Source organism: Grampus griseus (assembly GCF_964374135.1).
Source record: "Grampus griseus genome assembly, chromosome: 11".
Classification (NCBI taxonomy): Eukaryota; Metazoa; Chordata; class Mammalia; order Artiodactyla; family Delphinidae; genus Grampus; species Grampus griseus.
In genome coordinates, this window is record NC_139005.1 from 44,826,221 (window position 1) to 44,840,544 (window position 14,324).

At 46.0% G+C, this 14,324-nt stretch overlaps 1 protein-coding gene across 2 annotated transcripts; it reads right to left on the reverse strand.

Annotated features, from left to right (window-relative positions):
* Positions 1–1,324: 1,324 nt before the first annotated feature.
* On the reverse strand, positions 1,325–13,243 carry NACA (nascent polypeptide associated complex subunit alpha). 2 transcript variants are annotated; one of them, XM_082665344.1, is made up of 9 exons: positions 13,165–13,243; positions 12,225–12,296; positions 5,029–9,522; positions 3,752–3,837; positions 3,147–3,224; positions 2,719–2,865; positions 2,238–2,366; positions 1,903–2,025; positions 1,325–1,710 (listed from the first exon to the last, which is right to left on the reverse strand). In XM_082665344.1, exons 2-9 carry the CDS (start codon positions 12,292–12,294, stop codon positions 1,696–1,698), a joined length of 5,142 nt encoding a protein of 1,713 aa, XP_082521470.1. In that variant the 5' UTR covers positions 12,295–12,296; positions 13,165–13,243; the 3' UTR covers positions 1,325–1,695. The 2 variants fall into 2 exon arrangements, with proteins under 2 accessions (XP_082521470.1, XP_082521471.1); XM_082665345.1 differs by lacking the exons at positions 1,325–1,710; positions 5,029–9,522 and having other exon boundaries at positions 1,861–2,025; positions 13,165–13,206.
* Positions 13,244–14,324: the final 1,081 nt, after the last annotated feature.

Consider the following 14,324-nt stretch of genomic DNA (forward strand, 5'->3'; position numbering starts at 1 on the left):
GTGATATTTGTTTATTGTGGTGGTCTGCAACCGAAGCCACATCTCTGAGGTTTGCCAGTAATACATGGTAGAAGGGGTAGCAACAGCAAGGTCTTTGAGGTGGAAATAAAGAGCATTACAGTTACCAGTGGCAGTAATAGCCTTCAACAAGATACTTCTCTAAAAATGTAACCAAGAATTGGCAGTTTGTGAACTCTGTAGAGGGAAGGGTGAGGAAATGAGTTAATATCCCTAATTTCTTCCTGAAATGAGAATTACTAGGCTGACTCAGACTTGGCAGACTTTAGCCTCATGAGACTTTGTTCATTTAATGATCTAATTTGTTCTACTCCAGTGAAATGGAAGCAGATCATCATCCTCCCCCAGACACCCATCTGTGCTTCTCCAGAGTAGCCTACCACAGCGAAAGGGCTCTGGTCTTTGTGGAAGTCATTTAACCTCTTCGGTCCTCAGCTTTTAATCACAACTGCTAAAATAATGCCTACTTTCTCAGAGATTGAGAAAATAATAAAAAAAGATCTAAACTTTAGTTCCAAAAGCCTTCAGCAATGTTAGACTAATTTATTCTTATCCTAATATTCATTCTAAGTGTCTTACCACTTATTCATTTTAGGATTCTTGACTCTACATTTACTTGTAGGCTTCCTATTTCCAAACTTTAAGCCCTCCACTTTTCCCCAAACCATTTCCTAACAACCTAAACGCAGAACTTTCATTCTTCTTAGGACTTCTATAGAGCTATCTATATTTATCACAAACTGGCTAATTGTATGTACCAGTTTGCCTGGTACAGTTCTGGTTTTCATTTATTATCCTAGCATAACTATGGCTACCCTAATCATAATTTACTTTGTAGATTAATATATACCTGTACAGTGTATGCCTAAGAGCAGAGTGCTTGTACTGTATATCAGTAGTCAAAATCTCTCCTTCGTGAGGTACCTTTTCATTTGCTACAAAGTACTGTCATTTCACCCCCACCCACTATGCATTCTCTCCAACTTTGTCCCAAGCTCTTACATGACAAGATGTAACCAACATGAAATGCTTGCCACAGAAGCCAGACGGGGCCCAATATGTATTCAGAAAGATCGCAGGTCAGAGAAGGGGATAATTATTAAATAAAGAAGAATCAGGGACTTCCCTGGTGGCGCAGTGGTTAAGAATCCGCCTGCCAACGCAGGGGACACAGGTTTGAGCCCTGGTCTGGGAAGATCCCACATGCCGCGGAGCAACTAAGCCCGCGTGCCTCCATGCTCTGCAACGAGAAGCCACTGCAATGAGAAGCCTGCGCACCGCAACGAAGACCCAATGCAGCCAAAAATAAATAATAAAAAGTAAATAAATTTATTTAAAAAAATGAATAAGAATAATCAGGATTTGCTACTAGTTAACATCTGGGAAAGAAATGAGAAACTTTCAGTTGTCTCTGAGAACAAGAAGTTCCTAATAGATAGCCTGAACAGTTATCATCTCACAAGAGGTGAAAAGGCTAGGTTTTAAGAGGGGAACCTGAAGTACTAAACCTTTTCATTTCTAGGGCTTTCATGTTTTTTTGGGGGAAGAGATCAAGCACCAACTGAGTTCATCCAACAAGAAGCCATAACTTTATTAATGATAGAAACAGTACAAATTTCAAACCCAGCTGCAGTTACTCTTTTGAAACACCAAAAAAAGGTCCTCTTTTCAAGATGGTTACATTGTTAATTCCTGTAAGAGAAAAGAGATCATCAGAGGTGGTTACAGGCAAATTGAGAGAATTCAGGTCACTAAAACCTGAGGCAACTCAGAAAAGGCTTTGGAAAGAGGCTTCCTAATTGGCTGATATTAAGCACAGAAAATAAAGTCACCCATGATTGGTTAGGGCAGAGGGAGTCAAGGAATAAAGGCTTGGACACTTACCATAATAGCATTTACAATATCATTACTGTTGTTCTTCAGGGCTCGGACTGCCTTTGCTCTCGACACATTTGCTTGTGACATGACCAATTCTATGTCCTTAACTTCCACACCTGTTTCATCAACCTAAAAGAGAGAGAAAAAACACTTAATAAACTAAAGGCAAGAACAACTTCAGTAGTTCTGTCAGGCATCTCCTGAATCTAGCTCTTAATATAACTCAAAAGCTACTTAACTCAATGGAGTTCAAGAGCCTAAAATAATATAGAATCCACCCATCAATACAAACATAATATTATCTTGTGAGGATTAAAAGCACAAAAGATTTCCTTATATACCTCTTCCTCTTCACTCTCCTCTTGTACAGTTGGAGTCTGTGTGTTTTCTTGAATGTTTGAGACAGCTTCACCCTGAACTTTGAATTTCTCAGCAGCTGCTAACTGTGCTTGCTGAGATAAATCCTCGATCTATAAGGCAGAAAATAGAGAGATTCATGTGAGTAGATTGATCAGCAGCAAACCAAAGAAATCATTTATATCTTTTCCAAACTCCCGCTCTTAAACCCACTTCACATTAACTTACTACGTATCTTTAAATCACGCGGCCTCACTTGGATTATATATTACTGCAAAGAAATAACTTAGGTCTAAAGCAGTGGTTCTCCACTGGGGGTGGTGGTGATTTTGTTCCCCATCACACTGCAAGTGATGTTGCTAAACAGACAGCCCTTCCACAACAAAGAATTATTTGACCCAAAATGTCAATAGCGCTGAGGTTGAGAAACCCCGGTCTAGAGGAACTCCCAAGAACTTTCCTTACCTTGGCTTCCCCAAAAACTATGTAGGTATCTGAAGCTGGGCTCTTGTATACATCTGGTTTTGTGATGACAAAAAGGATATTCTTAGATTTCCGGATAGTGACTCTAGTAACCCCTGTAACCTGTCGAAGACCCAGTTTGGACATAGCCTAAAGAATAAAAAAGAACATCAGGTTTTCAACTTCTTTAGAAGCAGTTTCAGGAAGTAAGGAACATAATAAAACTATATTCTAAGCAAAGACTTTCTGTGGGCTAAGAAAAGGAAAAATACAGAATTGATTTCCAGGCCTCCTGGGCTTTCTGCCATAGTTAACGTCTGTTAGTTTAACTAAACGTGTTTATACCACTACCAAGAGTTCCACCACAGTTTCCCCTCTCGAAAGGTGCTTCATCAGCACCTTTAATCCTTCTTTATAACTTAAACTCTTACCTTCCGTGCCTTCTTTTCACTCCGGCTCTGTTTTGCTTTACTGACTGGTTCTTCATCGATTTCAGCTGCCGCTGCCAGCTAAGAAGATCAAACAGCTATGAGTAAACTGGAATGTAAGACCTGGATACCACAATCCCTATGTGGTTTTCCCTTTATGAAGATTCACAGCTCCAAATACATAAGTCAGCTTCTCTAATCAACACTGGTCCTCCAATGCTTCCTTGACCTCCTTAACTTACTAGTACTTACACTAGTAAGTTAAGAGAATACCCACCTGGTGCAGTGGTTAAGAATCCGCCTGCCAATGCAGGGGACACAGGTTTGAGCCCTGGTCCGGCAAAATCCCACATGCCGCGGAGCAACTAAGCCCGTGCGCCACAACTACTGAGCCTGTGCTCTAGAGCCTGTGAGCCACAACTACTGAGCCCATGTGCCTAGAGCCCACGCTCCACAACAGAAGCCACCGCAATGAGGAGCCCACGCACCTCAACAAAGAGTAAACCTCGCCCGCCGCAACTAGAGAAAGCCCACACGCAACAATGAAGACCCAATTCAGCCAAAAATAAATAAGTAAATTTATTAAAAAAAAAAAAGAGAATACCTACCTGGGCTTGTTGTGTGGTTGCCTGTGTAGAATCCTGTTCCTCAAGCTCTGGTACTGATTCATCACTATCAGATTCTGTTCCAGACCCTAAGAAGACAAGTAACTTTTACTATTTTATAGTAAAGATTACAAGGAAGAGGCACCTCACCATGGCCTCCCCAGACTAGAGGTCACTGGCTTATGCTAGACCTCGCAAAATTAAGTGTAAACCAACTGACTTGTATGAAGCCAGCTCGTACTGATACGACAGCCCCCAACTCAGTCACAAACTAGTGTGTACACATCTATTAAAGACCCAGCCCCAGAAACGAGAGATAATTACTAGATACAGCCGAGCAGTTTATATAACTGCTTCCTTTCCCTCAAAGTCTTCACTTATGGCACAGGTAAACACCAATGACTTATGTAACGCCAAATTCTACCCAAGAGCCCAACCGTCTTAGAAAGGTTCTGGTAAACAAGGTGCCTCCAGATATACTTAAGTGAAAAAAAAGTAAGATCACATTGTGGAGGCAGACTGGGGGTGGGGTGGGGGACGATTTCCCCTCATCCTTTAAACTGGGTTGGGGGAGGCCAAAAGCAGTTGTGTACACACATTTAGCCTTATTTTCAAACCACTCACCCTAGCAGTTTGATCTAATCAACACAGCTTGAAGATTCTCAAAAATGCTGATCTACAGTTCTGTAGCCACCTCTACTAGATACTCTCTTGTGACCTCTTCCATTTCTTCCAAAAATAATTCACATATTTAAGTTTCCCTCAATTCAAAGGCCAAGCATCAATAGACTACTAAGGGAAAAAGCATACACCTGCACCATTCCCAGGCTAGGAAAAATAGGTCTTTTAAGAAAAGGGAGTCCCTGGGCACTGGTTATTACTAAGTCTAAGATGTGAAAAGAAATTCAAGTAGTTCTAGATTTCCCAATATTTTAGCAAATCCCAGGCCCAGGGACAAAGTTAGTGATATAGTAGAGTTTAGAGCAAATTAAAGGTCTAGAAGGTCTTGGTTTTCAATGTCAGATCAGTTAGGTAAAAAAGATGACAGATCCAGAGTTAGTCTGAACCACATTACACAGGATGGTACACAACAGACCATCTGAGGTGAAAACCAAGATTGTTTCATATTCCTAGAGCTTTGGCATTTAAACTTATCGTTCTACGTCCAAACACAAGCAGATATACTGGAGAAAGCGGCGCATCCTACGGTTAGTATCGGTGGGTAGCCCCCAGAGGGTTGTGGGCAACACACCATGCACACGGCAAACCAAGGCAAATACCCTTATTATTCTTCAGAACAGGCTGCTTGGCAGAGGGGGTTGGGGCAGGGATCCCAGCAGGTTTGGGGGTGGGCATGTTGACGAGGACCGGCTGGAAAGGCACTCCCCCCGAGATTGGCTCCGGGGGAATCAGAGGCGGCAGCTCATCCTCATCAGCAGGGGCTGAGGGCTTACGGGGTGATTCCAGCACCAGCCCAGGTGAGGACGGCAGAGATTGCTGTTTAGGGAGCAGAGGGGGAACTGGGGAGGGAGCAAGAGGCAGAGAGACTGATGGGGTAGGTGCTGGAGAGACAGATGCAGATCCAGCTTTAGGAAGGACCTTCTCTGGGGCAGCTGCTGCTGAAGGGGTAGACGTCTCAGACTCAGGAGGAGCCAAGGGGCCCTTTGGGGAATGGAAAGAGTCTTTGCCCTTTAAGAGAGAAGTAGGGAGGGCTTTTGGAGCCTTTGGAGAAGAACCTTTCTGAGTGCAGACTGTCAGTAGAGGAGCTGGAGCCACTGCAGGAAGGGATCCTTTAGTACCATTCTGAGCTGAGGGATCTGGGCACACAGGAGGTGAAACAGAACTCTTCTTCTGAGTGGGAGCTGTGACGACTGGTGCACTTTCTAGAGCTGGAGCATCAAGCACTGCTTTGAGAGCTGTGGGGCCTTTCTTTATTGGGGGCCCTTTAGATGCCTGAGGTGCAGTGGACCCCAAGGGACATGTGACTGAAACTGGGGAAGTACAGGGCTCTTTGGGGGAGGGAGGAATCACAGCTGGGGGAGTGGGAGCCCCTTTGGAGGATGAGGTTGCTGGCCCCCCTTTCGGGGCTAGAGACTTTTGGGGGGAGGAAGGAGTTACAGCTGAGGGAGTAGGGACCTCTTTGAGAGCTGGAGTTGCTGAGGCTCTTTTTGGGGAAAGAGGAGTCACAGATGGCGGAGTAGGGTCTCCTCTGAGAGGTGGGGCAGCTGGGGCTCTTCTGGGAGATGGAGTTGCTGGGCCCCCTTTGGGGGAGGAAGGAGCCATGGCTGGGGAAGTGGGGACTTCTTTGGGGTCTGGGGTTGCTGGAGACTCTTTGGGGACCAGAGTTGCTGAGGCTTTTTTGAGGGAGGGAGGAGCCACAGATGGGGGAGTAGGGTCTCCTTTGAGAGGTGAAGTAGCTGGGGCTCTTTTGGGAGATGGAGTTGCTGGGCCCCCTTTGGGGGAGGGAGGAGCCACAGCTGAGGGAGTGGGGATTCCTTTGAGTGATGGAGTTGCTGGAGCCTTTTTTGGAGAGGGAGGAGCCACAGCTGAGGGAGTGGAGGCTCCTTTGAGTGGAGTTGCTGGGGCCTCTTTGGGGGTGTGAGGAACCATAACTGGGGGAGTGGAATCTCTTTTGGGAGGTGGGGCAGCTGAGGCTCTTTTGGGAGACGGAGTTGCTGGGCCTCCTTTGGGGGAGGGAGGAGCCACAGCTGGGGGAGTGGAATCCTCTCTGGGAGGTGGGATAGCTGGAGCTCTTATGGGGGCTGGAGTCCCTTTGAGGGAGGAAGGAGTCAGAGCTGAGGGAACAGGAGCCTCTTTGGGAGATGGAGTTGCTGGGCCTCCTTTGGGGGAGGGAGGAGCCACAGCTGGGGGAGTGGAGCCCCCCTTTGGAGGTGGGGTAGCTGGGGCTCTTTTGGGAGATGTGGTTGCTGGGCCCCCTTTGGGAGAGGGAGGAGCCGCAGCTGATGGAGTGAGGGGCTCTCTGGGAGATGGGGTTGCTGGGCCCCCTTTGGGGGAAGTAAGGGCTCCTTTGGGAGGTGGGGTAGTTGGGGCTCCTTTTGGGGAGGAAGGAGTCACAGCTGGAGGAGTGGGGGTCTCTTTAGGTAATGAGGTTGCTGGTCCCCCTTTGGGGGAAGGAGGAGCCACAACTGAGGGACTGGGGGCCTCTTTGGGAGATGGGGTAGCTGGGGACTCTCTGGGAGACAGAGTTGCTGGGGCTCCTTTGGGGGAGGAAGGAGTCACAGCTGGAGGAGTTAGGGTTTCTTTAGGGGATGGGGTTGCTGGCCCCGCTTTGGGGGAAGGAGAAGACATAGGTAGGGGAATGGGAGCCTCTTTGGGGGATGGGGGAGTAGGGGAATGCTTCTTGGCTAGTGATCCTTTACGGACATGAAAAGAAAGATTGGCCTCTGGAAGAGAGGAAGGTTCAACTGGAGAAACAGTGAATGACAGATTTCCAGCAGGAGTATCAGGGATAGCAGGTACACTTTTAGAAACAGAAGGAGCAAGACTTAAGGTAGTAGTAGCTGAACCCTTCTTGGTTGGAGTTCTTTTGGTTTGAGGAGACACACTAGTCCCTAAAGGAGATGGGGAGTCAGTTAGGTAAGTTCCTTTGGAAGATGCAGTAACAGAAGCACCAGAATCCTCAGTTGGGTACCCTTCAGGAGAGGAAGCCACAGGTGCCAATGCTGAAGTTTGAGAAATACCATGAACTTTCTTTGCACCTTGAGGAGTACCAGCTGGAGGAAGAGGGGGAAAAGACTCAGACTTGGGAATTTCAGGGACCTGTGCCACAGCAGCTGGAGAAGCAGAAACATTCTGGGGAGATAAAGTCACAGCTGGAGCCAGAGGGCAACTTTCAGAGGTTGGAGGGACCAAAGGTAAAGTAGTAAGAGTGGAAGTACTCTTCTTGGCAGGGTGGCTTTTAGAATCTAAAGAGACAGCTCCTTCTAGAAAAGGACTGGCTACAGGTATAGGAGTGGAGGTACCTTTGGCAGTTGTAGGAGCCATCCCATCAATGGCAGTGCTTTCCAAAGGAAATGTACTTACAATTGGGGTAGTGAGAGAACTTTTGAGAAGCAGACTAGTTGGATCTGGGCTTGCGTAAGAATCTGTCTTGATTATAGAGGTTGGGGAGTTGACCCCCAGAGAAGAGGTAGTAGTACTGGCTGGCTTAACTAGAGGGAGAGGCTCTAGGAAGCTTTTCTTTGCTAAGGTGGCTTCAGGAGAAAGAGCTATCTCCAGAGAAGATGATGTACTTTGGAGAGAAGGGAGATTTTTAGGGGCTGCCAGGGCTGGTGAAACAGGGAGACTTTTGGGGTTCTCGGGGGCTGGCAGAGGTTGAGAGACAGGTATCCCCAGAGTGGTGGTTACTTGAGGAGTAGGAAGCTCTTTGGGAGCCACAGGCGCCATAACCAAGGCAGTTTGGGAAACTGAGTCCTTACTGCTCATGGGACCTGATGAAACTGGAAGAAAGACACAAGTAGCTACCTCAAAGGTAATAGATGCTGCAGAAACTGTAGAGGAGTTAGCCATCCCAAGTGGGGTGGTTCCAACAGAAGAAACAGGAGCTTCTTTCAAGCCTGGCCTCCCTGGAGAAGAACCAAGAATCTGGGCCACCAAAGGTTGATGAGCAGCACTAGGAGAGTCTTTGAGAATCAGAGAGGCTGTAGGAGATATCAGAGAAGAGGTAGCTACATTGGAAGAGGCTATGTCAGTGATAGTAGAGAGGCCTTTGTCAGCAGACAGAGCCAGAGGGGAAGTTGGAGCTCCCCCTGGAAAAGCAGCCTCAGCAGTAGGAACCACCTCATTTTTGGAAAGAAGGGGAGAAATTAGAGATCTCTGAGAAGGGTAAGAGGTACCCGTGGAAGAATGATCTACAGAAACAGTATCCTCTATGGGATCTGACAGAATATTAGAACCTGAAGGTTGAACAGGAGAACCAAGAGAAGTGAGGAAAACTGGGGGGGCATGAGGAGCCACAGGAATAGACTGAGTTGAAAGAGATAAAGCAGCAGGTGGACTAAGGGGTCCCTTTAGGCTGAGGCTTGCAGGGTTTTGTGGAGAAGTCAGAGCTGAGGAAATAGGGATGCCTTTGACCTGAGGGGAAGGAATGGCTAAGGGAGTGGCAGGTGGCGTCTGAGGACATGAGGCTAGTCCAGACTGAAGAGAAACCAAAGGAGTTACAAGATGGGAAGAAACAGCACTGACTATACCTGGAGGGCTGGGGGTACCTTTTGGATTAGGGACTACTTGAGAGGGAGCTTGAAGAGGAGAGGGCTTTGGTTCTGAGGAAGCAACTGGAGCTGATAGAGACGTCACTGACCCTGACTCAATCACAGCAACCGAAGGAGGTGAACTAGGAGGGTTAGGTGGATAGCCAGAGCTCTTCTGAACTGAGTGGGGAGCCAAGGCCACCAGAGCCAAGGGAGCTGAAGAGGAATGAACACCTTTCAGAGTTGGAGTTATTATGGGAGAGGCCAGAGCTAAGGCAGCTGGGGAGATGGGAGGCCCTATTAGGTTTGGTAGGAAAGCTGGGGTGCCAGTGGGGAGAGGGGCAGCTCCCAAAGGCAGGGCTGTCCCAGTGGATGACTCAGGAAAAGGAGCTTCAAAAGGGGTTGAGGCAATAGTAGAGGGAGAAAGGAATGAGGAAGGCTGGTTAGGGGTTGCCAGAGGGCATTGCTGGGAGGCCAGGGAACAAGGAGGGGTAGGGGTAGGGGTAGGTTTAGGCTGCCCTAAAGCAGCAGTGACACTCAAGGCTGAAGACACAGGAAGCAAAGCTGGAGGAGAAAAGCAAAAAAAAAAAAAAAAACAAAAAACAAAAAACAAAAAGAGGATAAAGGAGGAAAGGGAAGGAAAAAAACAAAGGTGAGTTATACAGCCCAACTTGGTACAACATGCCTCACAGAAAACATTGGAATTTTAAATCTGAGAATGAAAGTCACCATACAGGATTAGACAAAGGTGACAAGCAACAGCAATCTTCCCCAAACATACTTCAGTGGTCAAGTAAGAATACATCCCTCTCCTCATCTCCCACATTTCCCAAGTTTTACTAAAGTAAGTGAAATATTTTAGGGTGAAAAACAGTCTAAGAGCAGCCTATTAGTCTCTAAATGGGGAGCACAGGCCCAGGAGTAAGTTGGAAACAGCATGCTTTCTACCCTTTCCCAGTTGTGCTCTTCCCTTCCCCCCTCAAACAAACCCTAAGTCTTTCTCACAGGCCATAGAATCACCACTAGAACAGTTCTACCCTGTCTACCCAAGGAGCATGAACTAACTGAAACAAATACTGAAAACTGGAACAAGGAAGACAGTCAGTGGCAATAATGATGGGGAATCAGAGCTGAATGATAAAAAACAGGCCTTTTAATGCTCAGGCTTCCACTAAGTCAGGAAAAATCTGACCCTTAATACTGTGTATTAAGTACTACTTCACTTAGCCTCCCTGTACTTCATTTTCCTTACCCAAGTCAAACAAAAAACCAACCACAAATGGGTGGACTCTACAGTCTCTAAGTAATGTTAAGTCTCCAAACATCAATCTAAGATGAATTAGACCACGAGAGACAGCTTAGTCACAAGGGTAGGAACTGTATTATGAAACTGTAACTCAACTTGATAAACCAGACTGTGGTTCTATTTTGAAAGTAGGGAACTGGAGTGGAGAAAATACATTGATCCCCACCCCTTAATCCGGATGAGTATGCCATTCTGCCAAAATAGGCACTATCTGCACTAGAGTAAACCTAAGCAAAAGGTTTTCGAAATGATGAAAAAATACCATGCTTACTAATCAGGAGGTAACACAGGATTAGACCAACAAATACTCAACACCTAGAAGGGAGTATTATTTTTTAAAAAAAAAAAAAGCTTATAGCATCCAAATTCACTCAACCAAAAGTACCCCAACTACAGAAAAGACAGGTGGCTCAAGCAGTTTTTCCTCAAGAGCTGGTAGGTGAAAATCTTATGATTACAGTGCAAATGTTCTCAAACATATTAATCAGAATTTGAAACTTAGAATGTTTTAATCTCACTGGACCTCAAGATGGGATTAAGGCCCAAATTACTTGCTTTAGACACCATAACGAATCCCGAGTCAGTTTCCTCATTCTAATAATTATTTAATTATAGTTATGTATTAAAAATACTCCAAGTGTTCATCACGGGTGCTTACTTAATATTATCATCTAACCTACTGTGCAATCTCAAAATATTCCGGAATAAGTTTAACAGCACTAAGGATTGCTTCAGAAGCAAATAGCATTAATTTTGAAGCTTGATCCAGATTATTCTAAATTTATCTGAATTTCAGTCTCCACATTTGTAAAATCAAGTTGAGATTCTCTAAAGTTTTGTTAGCACTGAAACTACAGAATCTTTTAGAGACCATTCCTTTATTTTTACCTTCCTTAAGTCCCTTGCAGTTCAAGGATTTCATATAGTTTACTTCCGAGCTCAGAGGCCCCCTCTTTTTTGTTTGCTAGCAGCTGTATTAATCCCTTCAGCTGCTAAAATCAGACAGGTGGGGAGGGAGAACCTTAATGCTTTCAACTATAAACAACTCTATTTTAATTCCAGAAGGAGACAAAAATTGCCGTTAAGTCACAGGTGGAGTTTAAAAGAAAATAATGCATTTACCATAAAGGGGGAATAAAAAAGGTGAGGATGGAGGTCACAGCCTGAAAATTCCCTTCATTTAGCTCTGCACAACTAATCAGCAAGAAGACTACCATAAAAAAATTTTTTCCCTACCCCTTCTCAAGTTTTATAGAAATGTACTTTAATCAGAATTCAAAACTTGCCTTACACTATGTTCTACATTCATTAATTCCAAAGCCGAAGAGCAGTCAAAGGAAGGCTCTATTTCAATTCTGGGTTCCAGATAAGCTGTTGATGCAGGCACTGTTCCAGCATGCTAGAAACGTCTCAGCACCAATCCATAAAACAAGTTAACCAATCTAGGAGGGCCTGGGGCCCAGTAGGACACATTTACCATCAGCAAACATCTTATCCAGGCATGTGATGATGGCACAATGCCAAGCACTGCCATCTAAAACCTTGCAAACTGCTGGCTGGAACTTCACAAAAGCTCAGGTCTCCTGGACCTGCCAGTGTGTCACCTAGTTCCAACAGGTAAGAATCAGAGTCCCTTTCCTGCTCAGTTTTCCTATGTGAGGGGAGGCTTCCACAACAGAGCTACCTTTGAAGCAGCTCTCATAACCTACAAAGCAAGCCATGGAGCTTTTAATGTTCCCGAATCTTAAATATACGGTTTTTATTCCACTCTCTAAGCAAGTCCTTTCAGGAAAGCTACTATTGTGGACTCTACTCCCTGGTAAAGCTACAGCCCTATCTTCTTTAATGAGAGTCAACACTGAAATACACAAGTATATTCTATTTGTCACTTAACCCACCAAATAGTTTTAGGGTCGATCTTACTATCTTAATCAAGGGCAAGGGGTCTAGGGGAACCTACCTGTCTCAGCCTGGGGCTGTGGCAACTCCTGCTCTGTAGCAGGGACGGTTTCTGTGGCTTCACCGGGCATTTCTGAAGGGAATAAAAAGGAGGCCTGAAATGACTCGGATCCGTTCTGCTGCCCAACCCACAGTCAAGCTTCAAACTGCGGAGGGCTGTTAGAAAACCATAAGCGTGGGACAACCCTCCCCAAAGCAGCTGGAATAGGTGAAAACCACGACGTAACCCTCCCATTTTTGATCAGCAGAACCACCACCTTTTACCGCTCCTCTACACTCTGCAGAGAGCGGATTTCCCAGTGCCCAGGGATTCGTTTTATTCCACACTCCAAATCCCACACAGAAGCAATTACCACTGCGTTCTCCACCCGAGGGAGAGGCTCGCGGTCTGGCTCCTGAGCACGGGATGGGAGACTTCAGACGCTACCTTGAACAGTCGTCTCCCCTCGCCGCCCCGCCCCCCCGCCCCGCTTCCTGGGCTAGGACCTCAAGGACTGCCGTTTTCCGACTTTCAGGACCCAGAAGAAACAGGGTGTCCTAGGTCCCAACACTCGCTTGTCACAATAAGAAGAGTGTGTGTGTGTGAGCGCGCGTGCGGAGGGGCTGTTCCAAGGCTGTGACCCCTTAACCTCCTCTAGGTTCTCGTGAAGCGGTTCCCAATACCAGACGCAACCCACTTCCATCCCCGACGCCGCAACGGCTCCTATCTCCCCAGCCCTGGACTCGCGGCCTACGGCCTTTCTGCCCTGCTTTTGACAGGACACCAACAGCAGACCCCATTTTGTCCGGAGGCCCCAAGGCCACACTGCCCAGGGCTAAGCAGGAACCCGGTGGCCCCATAAAACCTCCAATTCTCCTTAGTTCCCAGTCCTCGGGGCGGCTCAGCCCGCAAGAAAGACGGATGGCTACGGATAAAAAGTCGTGACGAAGACAGCACTTACTGTGCGGGGAACGCGGAACCAAGATGGCGGCAGAAAGAGAGCTGGCGAAAGCGTGACCCACGCCTGTTGCAGAACGAAGCCTGGCGGAGGGGGCGGGACCAGGATCCGATTCCGGGTCAGGAGCTGCCGGCAGTCACTTCCTTTAACCAGTGAGCCGTTCGGGTATTTCCAGTCTGGGGTGGTGACGAGGTCTAAATAAGGGTATGAATTTAGAACAGGACTCGCTGGCCTGGCAGGAACTCTCTTCTCTGAGCCATGCAGTCCTAAGATAGCCGACCCCTTCCCGTCCCCCAAGTCGAGGCATTTTTGATACGCGAAGGGCAATTGTAGGAGAAGCAAACTCTGCTCCCCCGTCGGTAAAGTAGCCACAGCAGTATTACTGCTACTTTCTGACTTCCTTTTCTCAAATAATTCAGGAAAATATGGTGTTAAGTAATGCTGAATGCCACAGAGATTGTATTCACACCATTGGAAGATAGCTGTGACCTAGGTTAATCCTCAATTTTATTTTTGGAATACATAATTTAGACTGAGATTATTATAAAGGTGTAAATTCCCCTATTCAGAAAAAAGAACATAGGCGCATATACAATTCTTTTTGCTTGTTTTGGACATTATATCCTGAAACTCATCCGTTCTAGAGGCCCAGGATCCCACGCTTTATACAGTAGGATTTTTGAAAAGTAGAATGTAACAGTGTTTTCTTAATGAAAAGGCTAGGGATCCTGACTCCCATATCCTCTCCAAAAGGACTCAACACATACATTACCTAAACCAGCTAACACTATTTGAGCCAGTGGCTTTAAGACAATGGTGGCTGCCTTTTAAGATAAGCAATGCTTTGAAAGCTACTTTAAAATTTCTGATATTTTACCATAGTGAAGTGAAGATTAGGATTAGTGAATTAGGATTAAATGAGTGGAGTTTACCAGGAATGAAAAATTCTGAAATTCTCTTTAGATAGGAGTGGCAATATTATGGAGTGAATAAGAACATGGATTTTGAAGCCAGACTCCTTTGTTTGAATCTCAGCTAGGTTACCTAATGGCGGCCTTCGGCAATTTAATTAACACATATATGCCTCAGTTTCCTTATCTATGAAATGGGGATAACAGTAGCGGCTTCATAGGATTGTTAGGAAGATTAAATTATGTACATTA

What these genes read in the sequence shown, in the direction of transcription:
- NACA (XM_082665344.1), bottom strand. Translation starts at nt 12,294, where the DNA reads ATGCCCGGTGAAGCCACAGAAACCGTCCCTGCTACAGAGCAGGAGTTG. An exon ending in CAACCACACAACAAGCCCAG is followed by an intron (nt 3,225 to 3,751) that starts GTAGGTATTCTC and finishes TGATCTTCTTAG; the next exon opens with CTGGCAGCGGCAGCTGAAAT. An exon ending in AGGAGAGTGAAGAGGAAGAG is followed by an intron (nt 2,026 to 2,237) that starts GTATATAAGGAA and finishes TCTCTCTTTTAG; the next exon opens with GTTGATGAAACAGGTGTGGA.